Source organism: Ixodes scapularis, unplaced genomic scaffold (genome assembly GCF_016920785.2).
Source record: "Ixodes scapularis isolate PalLabHiFi unplaced genomic scaffold, ASM1692078v2 PGA_scaffold0__279_contigs__length_252992795, whole genome shotgun sequence".
NCBI lineage: Eukaryota > Metazoa > Arthropoda > Arachnida > Ixodida > Ixodidae > Ixodes > Ixodes scapularis.
The window spans coordinates 164,551,752-164,572,676 of NW_024609835.1; the positions used below are offsets into that span (position 1 = coordinate 164,551,752).

The 20,925-nt window shown below is 48.4% G+C and overlaps 1 protein-coding gene across 1 annotated transcript in view; it reads right to left on the reverse strand.

Annotated features, from left to right (window-relative positions):
- Window positions 1-20,925, reverse strand: part of LOC8051450 — a 131,238-nt gene that overhangs the window by 54,966 nt on the left and 55,347 nt on the right. The window contains 2 exon segments of the mRNA XM_042293400.1: window positions 6,981-7,333; window positions 9,481-9,700. Coding sequence (XP_042149334.1) covers window positions 6,981-7,333; window positions 9,481-9,700 — 573 coding nt within the window.

Sequence of the window (20,925 nt, forward strand, 5' to 3'; positions counted from 1 at the left end):
CTCCCTTGCATGCTGGTAGTAATTCGATCGAACGCCGCCAAGTGACGCTGGCATATAGTAAGTTTAGTTTGTACATGACGCAAAATCCTGAGACTGGGGAATGAAATTTGAAAGAGAAAGTGTAAGAAGGCAAAAAGAAGGGGACAACGCCTCAAACTCAGCTCTGGGAACGAAATTTGAAAGAAAAAGTGTAAGAAGACAGAAAAAAAAAAAGCCGTTCAGAAACTCCCTGTAATGCCGAATTAGAGCGCAGCACTTGAGGAGGAGGAGGGGAAGGGTACTGGGGGGGGTCAGTTGACCTCGGAAAGGGGGGGGGAGGGGGGGGGGTTACGTGACCTCGGAAAGGGTGGGGGGTCACGTGACGATGACGTCATCAGTGACGTCACTGATGACGTCATCGGCATCCGCATCGTCATAATCAATGATGACGTCACTAATGACGTCATCGTCACGTGACCCCCCCCCCCCCGCACAGGTCCTCCTGAAGGAACCCGAGGTCCTCCCGAAGGAGCCCGAGGTACTCCCGAGGTCCTCCCGAAGGAACCCGAGGTCCTCCCGAAGGAACCCGAGGTCCTTCCGAGGTCCTCCCGGAGAAACCCGAGGTCCTCCCAAGGTTCTCCCGGAGAAACCCGAGGTCCTCCCGAGGTCCTCCCGAAAGAACCCGAGGTCCTCTGGGAGGGACCTCGGGTTCCTTCGGGAAAATTTACCCATAATGCACCGCGCGGTTACCCCGACGGCGACGCCGCTCAAGCCGGAAACGGGCACATAAGAGCTGCGCTCTCTAAAAGGGGACAGGACAACGTCTCAAACTCAACTCAGCTGAGTTTGAGACGTCCTGTCCCCTTTTTTCTTTCTTCTTACACTATTCTTGCAAGTTTCATTCCAGTCTCGGGATTTTGCATCATGACCAACATACGCCAGCTCACCTGCACCTCGACAATTTTTTTGTTTTGTAACTGCTTTGGAGGTTTATTTTCGGGGGGCAGAAGAAACGTCGAGCAAAAAGCACAGAAGCTGACGCAACTTGAGGTCGAGGAGCGTTCTACCATACCAGTGGCGTCGGAAGAGGAAAAACGGGGGGAAGGGGGGGGGGGGGGGGGGGGGGGCTCCAGTCTCCCACCCCCCCCCCCCCCCCCCCCCCCCCCAGATATTTCGGACTGTTAAAGAAAACAATACGGAGTAAGAGGCATGGTCGAGCTCATTGTAATCTGAAATTATTTATGCATATGTATAGCTACTGTCGCTCTTCACTGCATAAAATATCGCATAGATGGTCATTGTAGGAAACTCGTTGTCAGAAGGCACTACTCGTCACATGCTCGGTGGCTCGGAAGTTCAAAGCTATGTTTTTTCGACCTAAATAACTGTGCCATTGGTAAAAAATAATCAATAAATAAACATAACAATAGATGCAAAAATAAAAAGCTGGAGAGGAAAAACAAACAAAAAAAAATATCAAGAATCCGCCGGAAGTGTTGTATTCTTGCATATTCAAAGGCCCAGAACTATGAAACAAGTTTCTCCTACCAAAATGTGTACAGGCCAAAAAAAAAAAAAAAAAACACATCCAAAAACATAAAACGAGAAAAAAAAAAATTTATGACGTGCTGAACTTGAACAATTTTAGAAATCTTCCCCCATGAGTTAATATATTCCTCATTGTGAAAAACAACAATAAATACATTATTTTGTTTTCTCCAGATGGTAATGATATGTACTGTCTCTGGTGTTTATTTAAATACAATACCTCAAACAATGTAGGCGAAAAAAATGAGCATAATTGCCCGTAGGTACATGTTTGGATATTTCTTTGAAACTCGTCTTGAACAACAATAATCATATCTTAAGACGAAACTACCTAGGCTATACATAGATAATTTTTAAAAAGTTTAACACCTCTACCATAAATAGCTTCGGCTATAGCGCGCTTCAAATATGGCACAAACGACAATTGTCGAAAACCCGTCGTCCTTCCTCGTTCCTTCGGGAATATATTTTTTTTTAAACCAAGCATGCCAGACGATTGAAATAAACGGCATTGTCTTTCGCAAGGAATGCGGCACCGTATGTAAAATTGCGAGAAAAAAATATTACGAATGTACCTCACTGCTTAAATCTAAATGAAACTGCTCGCCGGTCTTTCGAAGTTCGACGAACTTCGAACTTTTACCGTAAAAGTTCGAAGTTCGTTGAACTTTTGACTTTCCAGGAATCGAAAGTTCAACAATTTTCGAATTTCTTAGCGTAGGAAGTTTTAAAGTTCAAAAAGCTTCAAACATTTTAGTGCAAGAAGTTTGAAAGTTTAAAAATCACTGAATTTTTTAGTTTATCAAGTTCGAAAGTTTGACAAGCATAGAATTTTGCAGCGTAATAAGTTTGAAATTTCGAAAAGCGTCGAACTTCTTAGTTTAATAAGTTTGAATTCTCAATATGGAAAGTTCGAAATCTTTCGAACCGCTTGATTCGATCATCGAAACTTCGCTTCGAAAAAAATTCGCGGCATCCCTAGCGTTAACCCAGCCCTACAAGACAGGAACCAGCATAACTCCTCTTGGGGTGCCATCTGTGCACCCAGATCCCGGTATATACCTGGTGCTTCTGTTTCCAGGTCAAGCCAATGATGGGCTCGCAACTGGACGCGATAGTCAAGTCAAAGGGCACCAAAGGTCGCGCTTCGATCACTGCTGCGAAGCGTAACAGCTACCGAAATTGTACTCTGGGGCTGCTGTCTGGGTGAGGTACATCGAGTTTTTGCAAGTTCTTCACCTAGTAGACACACCCGAATTGCACCGAGGCAGACCGTCGAGGGAGCAAGTCTGTCGTGACCTAAGGTTACTCTGAGCTCAGCTGGTTCTGGCCAACTAGATGAGACGACGTGGCTGCCAATCTACATGGCAACTCCCAAGTGTATGTGATTAGTGGAAAACAGCACTATAAGACAAGGACAAAGAAACGGAACATGCACGACAGGACAGGGGCCGACTCACAAGTACATATGGTATGCTAGAAGGGGGGGGGGGGGGAGGGGTTGTGGTGACTGGGATGCCCATTACTTGGGCTGCGGGGGGGACAAAATGCATGTGTATATTATAGGGTCGGCTAGATTTTGGGGGGGGGGGGCTGAAGCCCTTTCAGCCCTCCCCCTGGCTATGTCCCTGCATCCGGCACACAGACCCCATGCAGGTCCCCCAGTTCACGTTGGCACGTGCGGAACCTTGTGGTCCTCCTTAGAAACGCAAACTGTGAAAACCAAAAAAATCACAAAAAAAGTTGATTTCTAGAAAACTATATTTTTGGGTCGTACACCTCATAAACTACTTTCTGTGTAATTATCAGCACCTAATACAACGAGGAAATATTTAAAAACAAATATTTACAAAGCCTGGGTAGCGTCCAAGTGATGGTCAAATGTCAAAATTAACCTCTACTTCGCGTGCTTGCCATTCTTGACGCATTTGGACGACGGCCGCCATCTTGGTCTTGTTTTTGAAGGTGACTCCTTTCTCCTATTTTCCGGCACCCAAAACGGCGTCGGCCGCGTGGCTACGGCGTGGTCTGCGTTCTTCCACGTTGCAATCGCAATAACGTGATTGGACAGAGCGCGCGCTACTTCTATTAGCTGGGACACGATTTCTCCGCTTGAGGAGCGCTCTCCACCTTTCCATTCCCCCTGCTGTTGCCGCTCGCGTCGTCTGCTCTCGGCGGTGGTCTGCTTGCTCGCAATCTCCCTTTACCAGCTCCGCTTCATTTTTCGTCGTCTTTACGATCACTGTCTGAACTTTCTTCAAGTAGTTTCGGGTAGTGTGCCCGTTCAAGCATGCAGTACCGAGCACGTCGACCTCTGCGGTTCCTCCAGAAATCACGGGTCCCAGCGTTCGTCTTCCGCCTGCCGCGACGAGTGGAAACGCAACGTCCCGCATTTATATGTGGAAGCATTTCCCGACGCGCGAGGAGATCAAAGCAGAATCTAGACATTGCGATACCCTTCAAGCCGAACTTGGAGCTATGCCAGCAACCCAAAGGAGGTTTGAAGCCATGCTGCCCAATCCCTGCACTGCACGAAGCCGTGTTGAGGTTCAATGCCGGCAGCTACGGGGCAACAACAGAAATCTCTGTTGCAGTGGGACTCCAGCCGGCCCATCTAGCCCTCCAACGAGCTGCCAAAAAACATGCCCTGCGTTTGCGCAAGGCAAGCAAAAACGACGTCGAGAGAAGTCGTGTAGGTGGAACAAGAACACTTTGGAGTACTCTGCAGGGTCGTTCTAAAGCCGAAAATGTGTGTGCAACTTTCAAATGCCGTTTTCTCAGAATGGATTGTTTCACAGCTGTGGCTGCTTGTACCAGTCATATCTTAGGAACTGCTCAATGGATCTTCGTGCAGTTTTTTTTATTCCGTTCCTATAAAACTTCGTGAGGGCATAACAGAGCGCTACTTTTAGAAAACTGTTATAAATTTATAATTAAAACATTAAATTTGATGAAAGTAAGTTTCACCGACTGCACAAGATTTGGAGTAGTGCTAAAATTTTTGAACAAATAAATTTTAAAAAAGGGGCTTTGCTGTGCCCTGGAGCAGCTATCTAAAGGTCACCATAATAAATTTTATACTGCTATACCACCTTTTATCAAACTCTCCAGGCCTGGGATAAGGAACAGATATGGACGATTTTGATATTTGCAAGTTGAGAAATAATATGCACAGCTCCATGAAATTTTGCAGTTACTCTTATGTATATGTTATATTCACCCCCTTTAAATTTAATTAAGATAGCTCTAGAAATAAGGACGCTCTTATTCATGCCCCACGTCCTCTCTTAAAACCATCTGAAGTGGCAGCAGCCAATCAGGGATGCAATATTTTCACGTGACTGCTGCAGTGTGGTGGTGATGGTGGTGGTGATAACTGGACAGGGAGTTTAACTTGGTTTTAGTTTACAATAGATTGTTTTCGTAACTACAGTAAAACCTCGTTATAACAAAACGGGATATAACAAACTAATGGATATAACAAAGCAATCATAATTCCCCTTGTTTGCTAATAGTGGGAAGAAATGGACATTGGCTATAACAAACTAATGGTTATAACGAAATAATTACGACCGCTCCTTCAACTTTGTTATAACGAGGTTTTACTGTAAATGGTTTTACGGTAATGATACTGTCAATGCCATCAAAGATATAGAATTATGCTTTTAATACAAACTTGATTGTGAGTGCATTGGCTTTCACTTTCAGTAACTGGTTACAGAAACAAACAAAGAGGACAGAAAAGGACTGACATCTTCCTGTCCGTCCTTTTTGTTTATTCTTTCCGTAACAAGATGTCATTAATGTGAAACTTTGTGTCTAAATAGTGCAATACATTTAAAGCTTTAACAACGACAATAGAACACTGCAATTAGAGCTTCAGGAGTTGCTGTGTGTGAACCCAGAAACCCCGAGTTGCGACGTCGAAATAAATTGTCCCATTCGAATACAGTCGAACCTCATTATATCAAACAGTGCGAGGACCGTGAAATAGTTTGATATATTCAGAATTCGATATACAAAATCACACCAAAAAAAGCTTTTAAGTACAGCGCAATTTAATCACTAAAAGGCTACTGGCAAAAATGACTACTCACGTGAAGCGTTAAGGTAAACTATTTATTCCGGCGAAAAAAACTGCCGCGGTGTAGATTGCTTCATGGAGTTGACCGCTAGCCTTATTACAACCCGCTCCTCTGTCTCCAAGCAGTACCCCTGCGCCAGACCACTAGCGTCGATTGCACTGCAGTAGCGGCGTAAAAGCGAGACAGTCTTCCCAACAATGTCGTAACAGGCTGTGAAACGTTGTAGCCACCCGCTACTTGCGGCGACGTTTTGTGCTTGGTGGATAAACGCAAAGTCCTTTGCGTTCCGTTGAGGCATCAGCCTCGACACCGTAATGTTCCGAGCCCTTGCGTCCCCTATGTGAAGTGATCTTTCCACCTTTTGGAAGGCCGGTGTCAGAACACGGCGTGCGCCGGAGTGCTTGCTTCGTTCCAGTTTCGATTTGACGTCTCTTTTCGTCTTTTCAGCAGCGTGCTCAAAGTGCTTCGCGGTATGTTGTACGCTTCGGCAACGCTGGACTTCTCTTCTCCTTTTTTCAACGCGGCGGATGATTTCAAGCTTCGTCGCGAACGTCAGCGACGTATGTTTCTTTACGTTTGTTGCCATCAGTACGCCACATGCGGTTGACGCAACGTCAGAAGAAGGAACCCGGAGGAACGAAACTGCGGGGGCCACGCACACTGCATAAAAAGAGTGATGCTGGCGATACGATTGAGCTGACTGAGCCCGTATGCCGCCGAATCTGGATGGCGTTCCCGGCACCATGGGCATAAAGCTTTATGTGGGCATGCGCTTGAACAAGTTGCAAACGCCTGCTGCGCCACCACTATCCTACGATGTGTTGCGGGAAAGCCCGCCGTATCCTCCGATGTGCTACGGGAAAGCCTGCCGCCCGTCTCCGGAGCACAGCTTTCCGGCGCTGAGGAGTTCAATATATTCATTTTTTAACCGATTGAGTTTGTTATAAAAAATTTAAAATGCATGTAATTCTTATGATAGTTCGACAATGATTCAATATAAGCAATAATCCTATATATCCGTGTTCTATATAATGAGGTTTCACTGCACACCTTTTTCAAACGGAAATGGTAATCTTGAAACGTTGTGTCGTTCAACAACGTGATCCTGTCCGTTGGTTACAGAAACACCTGCAGAAAAAGCGGGAGCATGCGAGGGTCGCCGTCGTCACGACATATTGTCTCGAGTCTGCTTCGGCTCCCGTCAATCGTTTGACTGCAGAGAGAGACCCGCGGCAGAACGGGCATCCGGCGCATCCACATCTGTCGCCGTGCCACTGCCAGAATTGCGACAACCAAACGGCGCGACGCCTTCACAAAGTCGTTGGAGTGGAAATCGAGAGACAGCTTTTGAGGACAAGGTAAACACGCCGGCTGCGGACGTTTTTTGGGCCCCGCGGTACTGCCAGACCACACGAGAACCCCGAAAGGAAGGAGTCCGGTCCACTCACCCTCGCTTGGCGAGGCCACCATGTCCATAAGGTGTAGGTCCTCGTCCCCCAGGAAGTCCGTGTAGAGGTAGTCATTCTGGCCGTGCGCCCCCACGGGGGGTCCGCTCAGGTTGCCCACGCACATGCCCATGTTCAGGCCGCCCACAGTGCCCACGGTGCCACCCATGCCGGACGTTGGAGGGTACAGGTAGTCCGGGAAGTCCTGCCCGTAGGGAGGGCCCTCCCCGAGCGAAGACCCGTCGTTGCACGGCAGGCCCGTGCACGCCGTCGTGCCTGTACGGGGAGCAAGTCGAGACGGACGTCGGTTGCGGGGCCGATCGAGCGCACGTGCAGCTGGTTGAGCTCTGGGTGGCAAAAGAGCTGCAGCAAAAAGCGCGCTGCCTTGCACGGCGCGAAAAAAGGCCGAAAATTGAATGCACAGAACCAGTTGCGGCAGACGAAAAAGACAACGACCGAGGAAGATTGAGGAGAGGGCGAACGAGCAACTGCACTACCCTATCTTACCTCAAGTGTCATCTGGAAGACAGTTCGAGGAAAAGGATGGTACTTTGCGTGCTATCTTCAAAGAAACTTAACTCCCGTCGACTCGACGTGCGAAACTTTAAAATGCCCCGCAGGGCAGCCAGCACCCCCAAAAAGCAGAACCGAAAAGTAACCAAATACCGAGTATTTTAACTAGCTTCAATTAGTTGCGATTTCGGTGATTAGATACCCTTCTAGTTGCAATGAGAGTTCAATTACTTGAACTGGAACTTGCGTTTTTTGCTTGACTTGCGACTCAATTCAGTTTGTTGCTTTTCAAAACCCTGGATGTCTTTCCGCACATAAAAAGAATTCAGCTTGTCTCGCAACATCGTGCAGTTTTAGGGGCAAAGAACCCTTCATTACTTATGATAAATTCCGCTCGCAGATCCGGCTCAAGCTGGTCATCTTCCACTCTTAGATTTGTGGCAGTGCCCGCCCCATGGAGAGCCCCTCCGACCGCGCCGAACTTGTACTGTGGGATTTCAGGGAGCTTGGTGGAAGTTGACAGAAGCGCACTACATTATTTCCTGCAAGTCGGCAGTGTGCATGTGCAGCAAGGTCGCCAGGCCAGCCTGGCCGTCAAGTTGGATCTGTTTGGATACAACGGTTGTTTAGGTGGAATTCTGACGGCTTGAAAGCTCCTACCTCGCTTAGATCAGGCGTGCAAAGCCGGGACGGGAGTGAGGCAAATCATAAGTGCTGACATCTGATCGTCATAGGAAAAACGAAAAATAGAGTGACAAAAAATTTGAAGGAGGCAGACGCAAGGTTAGGCCAGTTCATTTTGCTGTTACTGATTGTTTACCTTTTTAAACTGCGTGCAACCGGCGTTTTCTTATGGTATAAAGCAAGAACAGACTAGGTAACGACCGTGCAAGTGATGATTTGTTACCTCTTTGTGTTTATTAGCCTTACCAGCAATCTAAGCTTCACTGATGGCGATCACTGGGCATGCCCTGTCGCTTCGAGGCGGCCGAAAGGTATGCGACGGTGGCAAACGCAGACGACTTCCTCATTATTTGTGACATGGACTCCGTGGTACAGATATTTTCGTACGGCCTGTGTCGCGTGTTATTTCTGCAGCTAAAACAGGGACAGTTGTGACTGGTCATCGGAAAGCTCGGTTGGCTGAGGCGTTGGTCGGCTTGTCAAGTTCAAGCAGCTGCCATATTGAACAGCCGACTGTCTAGAACGGGTCACTCCAAAAATGCGCGTCCATCTTCCGCTCGTCGATTTGGAGCGGGTCCCACGGAGCAAAATCTTGCCTCTATTGTGGGTTTTGGAAAGCGTTCTCGACCTACCAGTGGAATTCATCATTATTGATTGGGGTGATGTTTCAATGGGGAAAATATTTTTCTAATTTGCTATTTCATTTTAACTCTGCATACATGAAGCGAGTCTACCGTACTGCTCCCAACTAGGAACGAGGAACATTCTTAATACTGGAAAGCCGTACCGGTCTTTCCAGTCCCCGCATCAATGTTTCAGACAGTCAGCTAAAAATACAACTCTTATAGCAAGCTGTGCAAGCAAACCAAACCAATCAAATAGAACATTGTAGATATCTAACCATCAAGAATTTTGTTAGATTAATGCCACCGCTAACCTGGTGCAATTGCACGATTGTACACCGGTGCAATGCCCGAGATGGAAAGATGGGAACGGCCCGTCACTTGTCGTGATTTCACCACTCCGGCTGTCGATCACTTGCGCTAATCCTCTTTACCGCCGAATGCGCCTACCACTAGAATTTGAAAGCAATTTTTATAGCTCAGCCCCCATGCCTCGTCATTCCCCTTACGTCCATCAAAAGAGAAAGGTCACCAGCAAAGGGCACGTCTCCAAAGAATGCCGATTCGGTTGGCTCGCGCCACACGCAAGGAGCGCCCCCTCACCGAAGGATCCATGCATGAAGGGCGCCATGTGGTCGGCGGGTGGTGGCCCCAGGGTGGCATTGTGCAGCAGCACCCCCGGAGGAAAAGGGTCCGTGTAGTTGTGAGGGGGAGGGCCCCCTGCCCCGAGGGTACCACACTGGAGGCCACGGCCACAAGCGTCATCCCCCGGCCGGGGCTCCGGGCACGTCCAGTTCTCCTCCACGGGATACAGGTCGGCCGCCTGCGAGGCAAGGGGGAAGTGGGCGTTCCAGTCTTAAACAGGAGCTCCGGCTCAATCTTGGTAGTCGCTGATTTGCCTCAAAAATGGTTTGGCAATCTATTAGACACATCTGAACTAGCAACCAAAGTTACATGTCAAAATCATTTCTTTCCGCAAAGTTAGTGAAGTTTCAAAATTGGTCTCAGAGGCCGAGAGGCTTTACTGGCAACACTAAAGACGTAAAGTCAGATGTTGTATTATAGAGCAATGGAAAGGCGGAGGGGGGGAGCATTACAGCTTGTTCCTGACGCATTACTATAAAAAATGTTGCCTGCTTGACTTGCAAGTTGTACGATGTGGGATGCCGCCCCACTGGAGAGCGTGGGAAAATCTGAATGTTGGTTTTGGCATCACCTTAATTTGACGCTTTCTCAATGGTAATTCTTAATTTCAAAGTAATAAATAGCAAGCCAGAAAGAATAAAGCCTCGGTATTCTGAAAATGGGTTTAATTTGGACAGCTGAAAGGAATTACCGGAGCTCAACTTCAAAGTATAAGAGTCACCAACTTGGGCAAGTTGGTGATGCATTACAACAAAAAAAAAAAATGCAGAAAAAATTAAACAAAGGGCAAGTGAGAGGAATGTACACAAGTGCTTGTCGCGTACATTCCGCTCACTTGTTCTTCGTCTAATTTTTTCCGCTTTTTTTGGTTCAAAGAAAACACAGTTGTGGTTGGATAGTCTTTATGCAAATATTACCCGCAATATCCTGGAAATTAAAAGGTGTACGCAACTCAAAACCCAACTTTTTATGTGAGGAAATTGTATGCAACTCAAAACCCAGCTTTTTATGTGAGGAAATTGTGGGGCAAGAACCAGACGCTCAGCCCACCTACCTACCTACCTGCTTACACCCCTCCCTTCCCCTCTCCTTTCCTCGGTCACATGCCAAGACAACCAAGAACTCGGAATATTTAAAAAGCAAAAAGCCCCCCCGATGAAAACCTTTGTTCATAACAATACGGCAATGTTTCATTAATATGGACCCCTTTAACATGCACGCTCAGCTATATAGAAAGAATTTTTGGAGACCCATCTGTCCCCGCATTATACTCTTTCCGAAACCATGTCAAGCAACATTGGCGGTCGCCATTTGGGCATCACTAACGTTACTAGAACCACTCAGTTAAGAAACCGCCATAGAGCCTGTTCTAAGAAAGTGGCACCGATCTGTACTAGAGAACCGAGCTAATGGCAATCACAATGCCGCCATTTCTCTTGCAGCAGCCACTCGAGGAACTGCATGTGACTTTTATTTGGGCTTTAATCGGCCATTTGGGCGCCAAAACATATACAATGAAGGGGTTTCAGGGGTGCCACCCCCGTCTCCCAAGAGGACGTTCCGCAAATTACAACCAAAGTTAGGATGCGCCCAGGTCGGGACACACTACCTGAAATCACTGCTGAGACATGGTTGTATAAAAACATTAATTGTGCCACAAGACCAAAGCTTTTGGAAAACATCATGTGCCCATCATTTTGTACTAAACTCCAATAAAAGTTACTACAAAAAGAGTTTTTTTTTCTTTTTTTTTTTATGCAAAAACATGCTTTCCAAAAGCTCAAGGTGACCACAGTAAAGACAAAAGATTAAGAGTGACGCTGTTGTCATACTTAGCTCGCTCTTGGCGGACGCCAGCGGCCCAGGTTTGAACAGAGAGTTCCTTAACCGAGTGTTCTAGTAACGTTGGGCATCACGCACGTGATTGGACCCAAGTCTTCACCGAACGCAGCGCTCGTTTTCGGTGCAGTCGGACCCGAGTTTGCATTGAGCGCTGGTGCAGCCCTCGAGTCTAATAGAGGCTCAGAGTATGTGATCAAACAATGGCAGATGCAGGTAATTGGCATAGCAGCTACTAGATGGCACACACTATTAAAAAGGGTCTATTCTGCCTCGTTAACGAAGGAAACTGTAGTCGGGACTATGGACAGCTAGCCTAAAAAACAAGCCAAGTAAAAATGTGCATTTTTGTCTCATTATTATGGACACAAGCTTCCTAAACACAATTCACTACTGGAAAAAAAAAAAAAAAGATAAGAGGTTTTTGGGTTACACAGTATACCGAGAGCTTATGAGTTGTCTGCGGACGGTTGCCCTGCCCGAGAAAGCAAAAGAACAAGGATGCAATTTATCGGGCTTCTTCTATGCTCGTCACGGCTGCAAGTGACAAACCTGAAGAGCATTTGTAAGTTGTGTGCACCCCTCAAGCATAAAAGCAAAGGCAGGACACTTCTCTCGCCACTTAGGAGGTAAGGCAGGCACGGAGCCAGGATTTTGTTTCGGGGGGGGGGGGGAGGGGGGCGGGGGGGGAGGGGGCGCCCATTACAAGATGCTGTACAAGGCGGAGGGGGGAGAGGAGGTCCCAGCAAAATGGAAGATTTCGGGGGGGGGGGGGGGGGGGGGCGGCTTCATGCCCCCCCCCCCCCCCCTGGCTATGTGCTTGAGGTAAGGCTATGCCGGCGTAAAGCAGAAACAGCCGAAAACCGTGGCAAACTTAAATGGTGTTCGTGATCTTGACCTCGGTTCGTCATTATAGACGACTCTCATTGTGGACTAATAACGTAAAGCCTATGACCACCGAGACACCAAAAATATTGAACTTAGAATGCTTATGTTGAAAAGAGTGAAACAACTACACAGAGCTCTGGTTTAGGTTTGACCTCTGGCTTTGGTATGACCCTGTAACAAAAGGAACTTCTAGGGTGGCATCTTGACACACCCATAATTGAGTGCATTGTGCCAACAAGTCATTCTAAACTCTAGTTTTGGTTTGTTTTTCACACCAAATACATACGACTCTGCAGCAAAATAAACTTTTGGGGAGGCAGTCTGACACCCAAAATTGGGTGTATTGCAATTTATTCCAAGCTGTCCTTGCAGTGTAGCTAGGCCATCTGGTACCCGGGACACTTATGTCTTTTGCAGCTACCCCCCCTCCCCACCCCTTTACTCTTTGAGATCACAACCAACCAGTCCAGCAAAAGAGGGTGGGGGGGTGGGGGTGCTGCCAGGGGTGGCACCCCCCTACGTGACTGGGAGATATGGTACAAAGAGCCCAAAGCACCCTGCCCCCCCCCCCCCCCCCCCTTCCCGTTGCTACGCCAGTGTGTCCTTCCACCTGTAGCACAAGTGGTAGCTTCGACACAGCACTGTGCTTCCCACATACTCGAAGCCTTTATAAAGTTAATTATTTGGTGGCTTTCAATTACACTCAGCAAGTTTCTAACATGAGCCAAATGTTTCTTTTCACAAATGAAAAAGTTGTTTAACAAATTTTAGTTAGTTATCAGACTTATTGCGAAAACTAGGTCCCTTTTACAGAACACATTAATGAAGCTTTCACAACTTTTTTTTTAATCAGGAAAGCTTAAAAAAAATCTTGTATATTAGGCGAGGGGTGATTTTGCGAATTTTATAGAGAGGGAAGGTTGCCACATCCACATTCATCAAGTTTATTTTATTTTATTTTAATACCCGACGCGTGCGCGAGCGCCTTTTTGTTCAGGAGGGGTGGTTCTCCCCATAGCACACGGCTGCGCTGCGGCGAATCGAGATACACAAAGGCTGCGCTCCAAACCTTACTCGAACGGATCCGAGTAACCGCCGATGTCATCAAATGCACGTGGAATTGTACTGTATCTTTAAACAACCGCTTTCGCAACGTGGTAGCGAACGCGGTTGTATAACTTGTATAACCGCTTCCAGTGTGAATGAGCGGTTACTCCGGAGGGTCATGTCACGTGACGAGACAGAAAGAGCAACGCTGGACGCGGGTAGGTTTTCGAACGCAAAGGTACAGAACTTTTACCCTAGAGTGAGGTCCAGTGCATATTATAGAACACGGCCAACATCACGACGTCTACCCCGCGAGTGTTGCTTTTCCGCCGTGCACCCGCGCCCGGCGTGGAGCGCACACAACGGAGCTAACTAGTCCGCCCGGACACGCCGCGAACGAGAGATATCGAAGATCAGATCAAGATATATGTTATTTGAAGAGCCAATGGGAAGTTTCGAAGGTTCGCGCACGCCCACTGTGACGATTCGTCAATGTAGAGAAAATGAAATGAATTTCTGGCACAACTTTTGAACATTTTAGTGAAATGAAGCAGGGCATAACAGGGTAAGCGCTCTGGCGCAGAAAACACATCACTGCTATTGATAATAAATGAACTTGCTTAAAAAACACTAAAGATTTTTTTTTATTTGAGCGGCGGGACGTGACAACGACAAAATACTGCCCCCCCCCCCCCCCCCCCCCCCCCCCAAGAAACAAACAAAAAAAAAAGCATACACATCAGTAGCATATTTACGTCGCAAGACATTCTAAACGTCGAAAAACTATTCTGGCAATTTTTTTTTTTTTTTTTTTGAAGAGAAAGCAGGATAACGAGGGGAAAACCTTTGAAACTAGAACGCGTGCATACAAAATAGTTTGAAGGTGTATTTCAAGCTATCGTAGGGTCCGACCGTCATATGTGCAGCGGAATCGCGTTTATGAAGAACGCAGCGGACGTTCAGTCGGGGATTCCTGGCAAGCGCCGCCGCCACCTTTCTTTCCCGCCACTTCCCTCTATCCCTGGCTCCGAAAGCTCTCGGCAGTTGGCCCGAACGAGAACGACAGGGCATCTTGGATGACCGGCCCCGGCCCGCTCCAGGCTCATGAGAAGAAGCGTCATCGAAGCATATGGAGCGCGCGCTGGAGGCAGGACAACTGAAAGACCTCCTTGCCGCTCTCACCCTGACAGCGACTAGGCTGACTAGACAACAGGGATCTGATTGGAACGAGAGGGGATCCCAGAGCTGTCACTGCAGAAAACAGCGTAAAAACCGCTTTTGTTGGAGCCGACGCAGCCGTTGCCATAGCAACCCGTACGCCGCAAGACGGAGCAGTGGCACTCGGTCCGACTCGACGCAAGTGTGTGAATCGGTTCCACGAGCCGACCGGCGAGGCGCCACAGGCGGGCAAGAAGAGGCGCCCGAGGAAGGCGTCGTGGCCGATCATGCGCGACGTGGCTCGCTTCGCCGGTGGCACGAGCACGCAAGGGGGACGGCGAGGAACAATGCCGACCGAGCGCTAATGAGCGACCCCGCCGCCGCACATCCACGTCGTCCTCCGCCTTTCGCTTATGCGCGACACCGTTGCAATCGTGAATAATTCAGCCGGTACCTGCAGACTCCCGTCGGCGCGGACAACCGGCCGTCCCCGTCCGTCGACGAGGAAGACTCGAGCACCGCTACTCGAAGCGATCGAGGCGTGCGCGATGGCGCGCGGTCCCACACAGGCGCCCGGAAGAAACGCTTGGTGCGCGTGCCCGCAACTACCCCGTTAGTACAGGGTGTTTCGCGAGAAAAGAACAGCGCTGAACTCGTCGCAAAAATAAACTACGCGTCACCGAACGCTCAGTTCTCTCGCCAAATGTAGCCAACTATACTCGTTTTCGCCTTAACGTAAAAGAAGCAAGTTTTGCGCGTTGTTCATACGCCGTGCGAAGTAGTTCTTCCCAGATTTGGTTGCCCGGGCTTCATTCTTATAAACTGTCAAAACAACCACCCCCAAATATTATAAAGCCTACACTTGTGTGCAAGTGACACTGCTCCTTAGCGGCGTTGGAACCAGAGTGAAGTCAAAGTTCTCTGTTCTTTCGATCGATAGCTGCACGGGAACAACCTTACTACCATTTGTTCAAATATTGACCCGCGATTTTTTTTTTTTTGCTTTTCTCGGTGCAATATATATATATATATATATTTTTTTTTGTCTCGAGATTTATTTTTTATTAAGAATAGAAAAGGTAGGCCTAAAGTACTACTGGAGCATAGTCTGAGGCTATCGCGCTAACCCAGGGGCTTCCCCCATGTCAGCCGCTGCTTCTAGCACTCCGGTGCAAAGAGGTGAAGCTCGACGCGCGCCAGTGAGAGGCGACACTGAGGCATGCGGCACAGCAGACGACAATCAATTGGCGATTTCCTCAGGAGTACAAGACCCTGCTCTTCAGCAGCCGCCATCCTACAATTTGGCAACTTTTTCTCGAGACCTTGAGCTCCCAACATCGCCGACATCGTCTGGAAACGTAGACGATGTCGGCGCGGCTGAAGAGCAATCTGGAAACTTGGTTTCAGTTTACTTTCGAGCGCAGCTGCCAGCCAATGGGACCAACCAGCGTCAAAGCGCGGCATCCGTCCATCTTTCTGTTATGTGCTCTTTCGACTATACCAATCAAATGCATGCGAATGTCCCGTGACTTGCGCTTTTAGTATGTATTTGTGGCTGTATGTTTGTGTCCGAGTCTCCGACGGTGCTCCGACCTAAGATAAAACCAACTATACGATGACTATAGAGACGCTGGGAAACATTTGTTACATTTCCCTTTCCTCCTACTTCTCTAAATATTGATATCGACCGATAATAATATTTTATTTTTGCTTTGTTTAAAGGGTTGGTGAACCGAAATCTGGATTTCACAAAACAAAGCACGAGCTGTAGGCGAGATGGGCGCCGTACCTGCGCCCACCTCGGCGCAGGTACGGCGCAATTTTTAGCAAAAATGGCACATTGGCGAAAGATGTAGCAGACTTTCGGTCACGGCGCAAGTGGTGCAACGCTTCCATCACGGTGTCTATGTGCCGAGTAATAGCATTCAGGCCCGCGCCCATTATCGCCCGAAAGTAGCGGTGGCCGAACGGTGATTTGAGTCGAATACACGCTGTAAAGTTTAAATCATGCGTCGCCAAACCTTCGATGCAAAAAAAAAAAAAAGAATTCACGGCATGCCAGTTCTCGTGTTGAAGATGAATGACCCCTTCACACACGGAATCCTCGACTACAAGAAAGCCAATCCCCGAGCACAAATAAATAACGGAACGCCTAACGAAAGTTGGTCACTGTGTGCGGAAATAAAGAAATGCCCAAGGACAGCCAATCATCGTATGTGGAAATAACGCAATGCCTAACGAGAACCAATCATGAACTGTGGAAACAAAATAAACACCAACGTCAGAGCGTCCTCGAGTCATTCCGGAGAGCCACTGCCGTTCGTGCTGCTTTTGGGTGACACTGCATACGGCCCTTAAGACTCGTTGGCCTCGATGCACTGTCACCGGGATTACTGCGAATAATTGCCAAAGTTGAGTGATAAACACGATTAATACTGAATATTAGCGTCGCGCAATGACGTGGGAGATGACTCACGCAGCCCCGACGTCATTACAGCACGGAAGGAAAAGAGAAAAAAAAAGCGGCCATTACTTGCAGAAGGTGTCTCCAGACGACCGTCTTGTCATCCAAGTCGAGGAAAGAACTGGCCGCCGAAACGTCATCGCCCGCTTCGATCATGATTTCGCTCGCGTCACACCGAAACCGCCGAGAACCCCTCGAGACCACTCATCGCCGCTGGACAGAGACACCAGAGCTAGGGCCCGAGCCCGGCACTGGCGTTGCCAGCAACTGCGCAGGCAGGCCTCCCTCGAGGAGTCGCGGACCACGGTGGCGCTGCGCTCGGACTATCGCATCCAGCCCAGGCCCAAACCCGAGTTGGTCATCAAAGAGGTTATCAGTATAGCAGACGACAAGCTCTTTTTTTTTTTTCTTTGCGCGCGCGAGGCGTGACTGCGCAAAAAAGACAGCCTGTGGCAGCGTTCTTCGATGGAAGCTGCCGAAGCGGTTGTCTGCAGCATGCGTGCTGCCCGCAGCTGGAACCAAGGAACACTGTTGTCGACAAAAATATGTATATAAAAAAGACAGCTTCTCAACCCAGACGTCTGCGTCCTTCAAGGTCATCGCCAAGATCTAAAGAAGCGAGTCTTTTTCGAACGCGTGGCATCGACGATTCGGAATAGGATGGACACCTCTCCATGCTCTGTCCAAATGAAATGTTGAAGGAAACGGCTCTGGCGCAACGAGGAAACACAAAACATGACTGAAAGGTTTACCTTAGTACGCTGCGCGACACTCTCAAACACGACATCGGCGCTTTTTCGCTTTTTTTTTTTTCTTCTGGACGTTTAGCGGCACCTTTAGTTTCACAAACGTTTAGCGGTACCCTTAGTTGCTAGACGCCTATACGTTCAAGGCGCTCTTCATCGGATGGTTTAACGCGTACCATGCTGTTCCTAAAATGAAGCTATAGTACCGCTTACCGGGCTGATAAACCTGGCCATCTTTCAGAGCCTTCCGTCCCTCAGTGGGCACAGGTGGCTGAGCTCCTCCTCGCCTACGGCTCTGGTCGCATGAAGTCTATCTTAACCAATCAGCGCCGAGCACCTCTCTCCCTTTCCCACCCGTCAACCAATCAGTGTCGAGTCCCGCGGTCACGCTTTTATCTGGGCTTCACAAGCACCGGATTCACGCGGTCGTGACGTGCTCAAGCACGTCACGACGCGTGATTTTTCATTTCGCTTTTGAGTTAAGGAGGAAAGCTAAGGGGGAAAAGTTGAAAAATCATTTGGCGAAGGCTTGTTTCCGCAACACAACGCGTTCTGGCCATGTGTCCAACAACTCCTTTCTGCACAAAGCCGGGCATGCGCGCAAAGCCCAGTGACTGAGCACTTTTTGGCCTCGATGATAAGCGCTGAAAAGATGCCCAGCATGCATGCGCGAGCTCGTCGCCGCGGAAAGCGAGCAAAGCACACGCCATGCACGAACGCCGAAAATGGCAGCCGTTAAACGCCCTCCTGTTCAAAAAGTCCAAGCATGTTGACATCACAACGCCTATCTTCCCCATCAGTGTGCACGCTGCAGCGTGGCCAAAACTTAGATCGGGAAAGCGCGAAAGTTTTGTCTCCAGGGGTCATGAAGCGATATTGGGTAGGAATATGTTTACGACTTCGCAGAGGCTTACTGATCCTACTCTGGCCCAATCGCACAGACCTCCAATGATTCGTAAGCTTCTTTGTCGCGGCAACATTGCGAGGATAAAAGGGGAAGATTTCTTTCATTCTCGCCTTCGCAAAGCTTAACGACGTAATTGTGCAATCAAAACCACCCGTCTGACGATAAACGAGCGCGGCTCATGAATTGGACTCGAGAACTGCGGAAGCGCTCGACTTCGGCTCGTAACAATCAATGCCTCGGCGGACACTCGGGCACTGGCTCGAGTCCAAACACTACGGTGATGAGAATTGACCAACTCCAATATTGCCAGGAGCTCAGCGCGCGTTTTCTGCTTTGCCAACCCCTGCGCGTGGTTATGATTAACGTTGGCGGCATAGGATAGGCACCAGGCCACGTGGCCGCTTGTTCTGGCTTCGAGTTAAGGGGATAAACGACGCTCATATTTCCCGAATTTACTTTCCAACTTCCACTGCTCAGAAAAAAAAACAAAAAAACTCAGGCATGTTTATTAAGTTATTAACGTTAAAGGGGTGATTCTAAGCAGTGTTAAGCGAAAGTACAAAAATCGTTTCATGTCTTCTTTAAAGAAGAAGAATTGGGTTGTGTGTGTGTTTATACAGCCTAGAACTTGGTCTGCCTCACAGGGGCGACGAGTCTCCCAGCTGTAGATGAGAAATTTAGCCAGTGCGGTACAGCCGCTAGCCTGGGGTCTTTAACGTGCATCACGCAGTAGTGATACACGACCGCACGCCGGTACGATGCTCATCCAGATCGAAACGGGCAGGGGTGGGGCTCGAACCCAGAATCCCTGGGTTCTGCAGCGCGAGCTTTCGCTCCACGTGCTCCGAGCTGGTGTGCGCTAGACCACTCGGCCACCGATCCCCCTGTCTTCTTTAAAGAGAAGCTGGAGAGGTTCTTGAAGAAAAACGAGGTAGAGGTAAATTCTAGAGCGTTTGTATCCCGTGAATTTGAACATCACGTTCGTTTTCCCCGAAGGTGTAACTACACGCGTGAAAACACGAAAAACCTCCGACCAGTCGTCACGTTATAAAAGGATCTTTCGGCCGCTAAGCGCGTGAGTGCGCGTGCATATACTTCGATAGGCGCAGATGCGCGTAAGCGGAGATTCCGAAAACTCTTTTTATGACGTAACGCTCCGGGAAGGAGGGGCTGCAGCGGTAGTTTAAGAATAATTTACTCCAAATTAACAAAACAAAAAAAAGTCGATGTTCGTGATTTTGAAGGCCAAATGAAGACGATTTCGGTGCTTTCACTCGACTAGAGAACCCCGTATTCGTACGCTCCGTTACGAAAGCAATTATGTCTGCTTACGAAGTCAGCGGGACATCAGTGTTTCATACTAAGCGTGGCTACCACTTCCAAGGAGACAGCCTTGCATGGGACATCTGAGACACGAATGTTTCGGTGACTTGTAAGCAAGAAAACGCATAGGAAACGGTGAGGTGTGAGCCTGCCTTTACACGAAAACATGTGTTACAGAAAAAAATTTAATATATACCGGAACAAACGAAGGTGAAAGTAAGTTGGTGAAGGCTTAATGAACATTGTGATTTAACCCGAGACTAACGTTCTTGCCACAGGGCGACATAAACACATAGGCGACTTCTGAGTTTATGTCGTCCTGTAGCAAAAAAAACCCTATAGCCTCGGGTAAAGTCACAATGTTTCAACATTCTACTCCGCTCACTCGCATTAGACAGCGCCAAAACCTCCCCCAAAAACGGTGTGGACATCGCTGGCGTGCGAGAAAACGCTGTCCACGCTGTGGTGCAATGCGGGGAGAGGGCTGTCGAAAGTGCACCTAGATACCGGGCTCTCCGAGACAGCATGCACAGTGGCTGTATCAACCGCAGGCTCGAGGATGCCCCGGGACGGCCGGCAGCCTCCCCCTGCCAATTCAAAGGGGAAAGCCTCGAGACTGCGGGCGCATCCAGCCGCTCTCAACTACGCAAAACCTGACCGCGCCAATGCCATCGGATTTTTTTTTTTTTTTTTTGCGGAAAGGTGTTTCCTATATAGTAGAGCTTCTGACGAAAGTGAGTTTATAGACCCAGCTTGAGCGGCTCAGCAGCTCGCTCTAGGGTCAGTGGTGCCCGAGATTGAGCTATGTCACCGAACCCTTACACAGTGATGGAAGCGGCATTGGATCTTCTGTGACAGGTCTTGTAGCGCGCAAAATCTTGGTTTGAAGCAGCCAGCGACGGCTTTGGAGCATATGCCAACGTCTGTTAGCACGTCACTCGAAAATGTGATTGCATCGCTAAAAGAGCTCATAATGATTGAGGGTTCCTATTTGAGGCTGAAGAATATTATACATTATCTGCTGTAGTAAA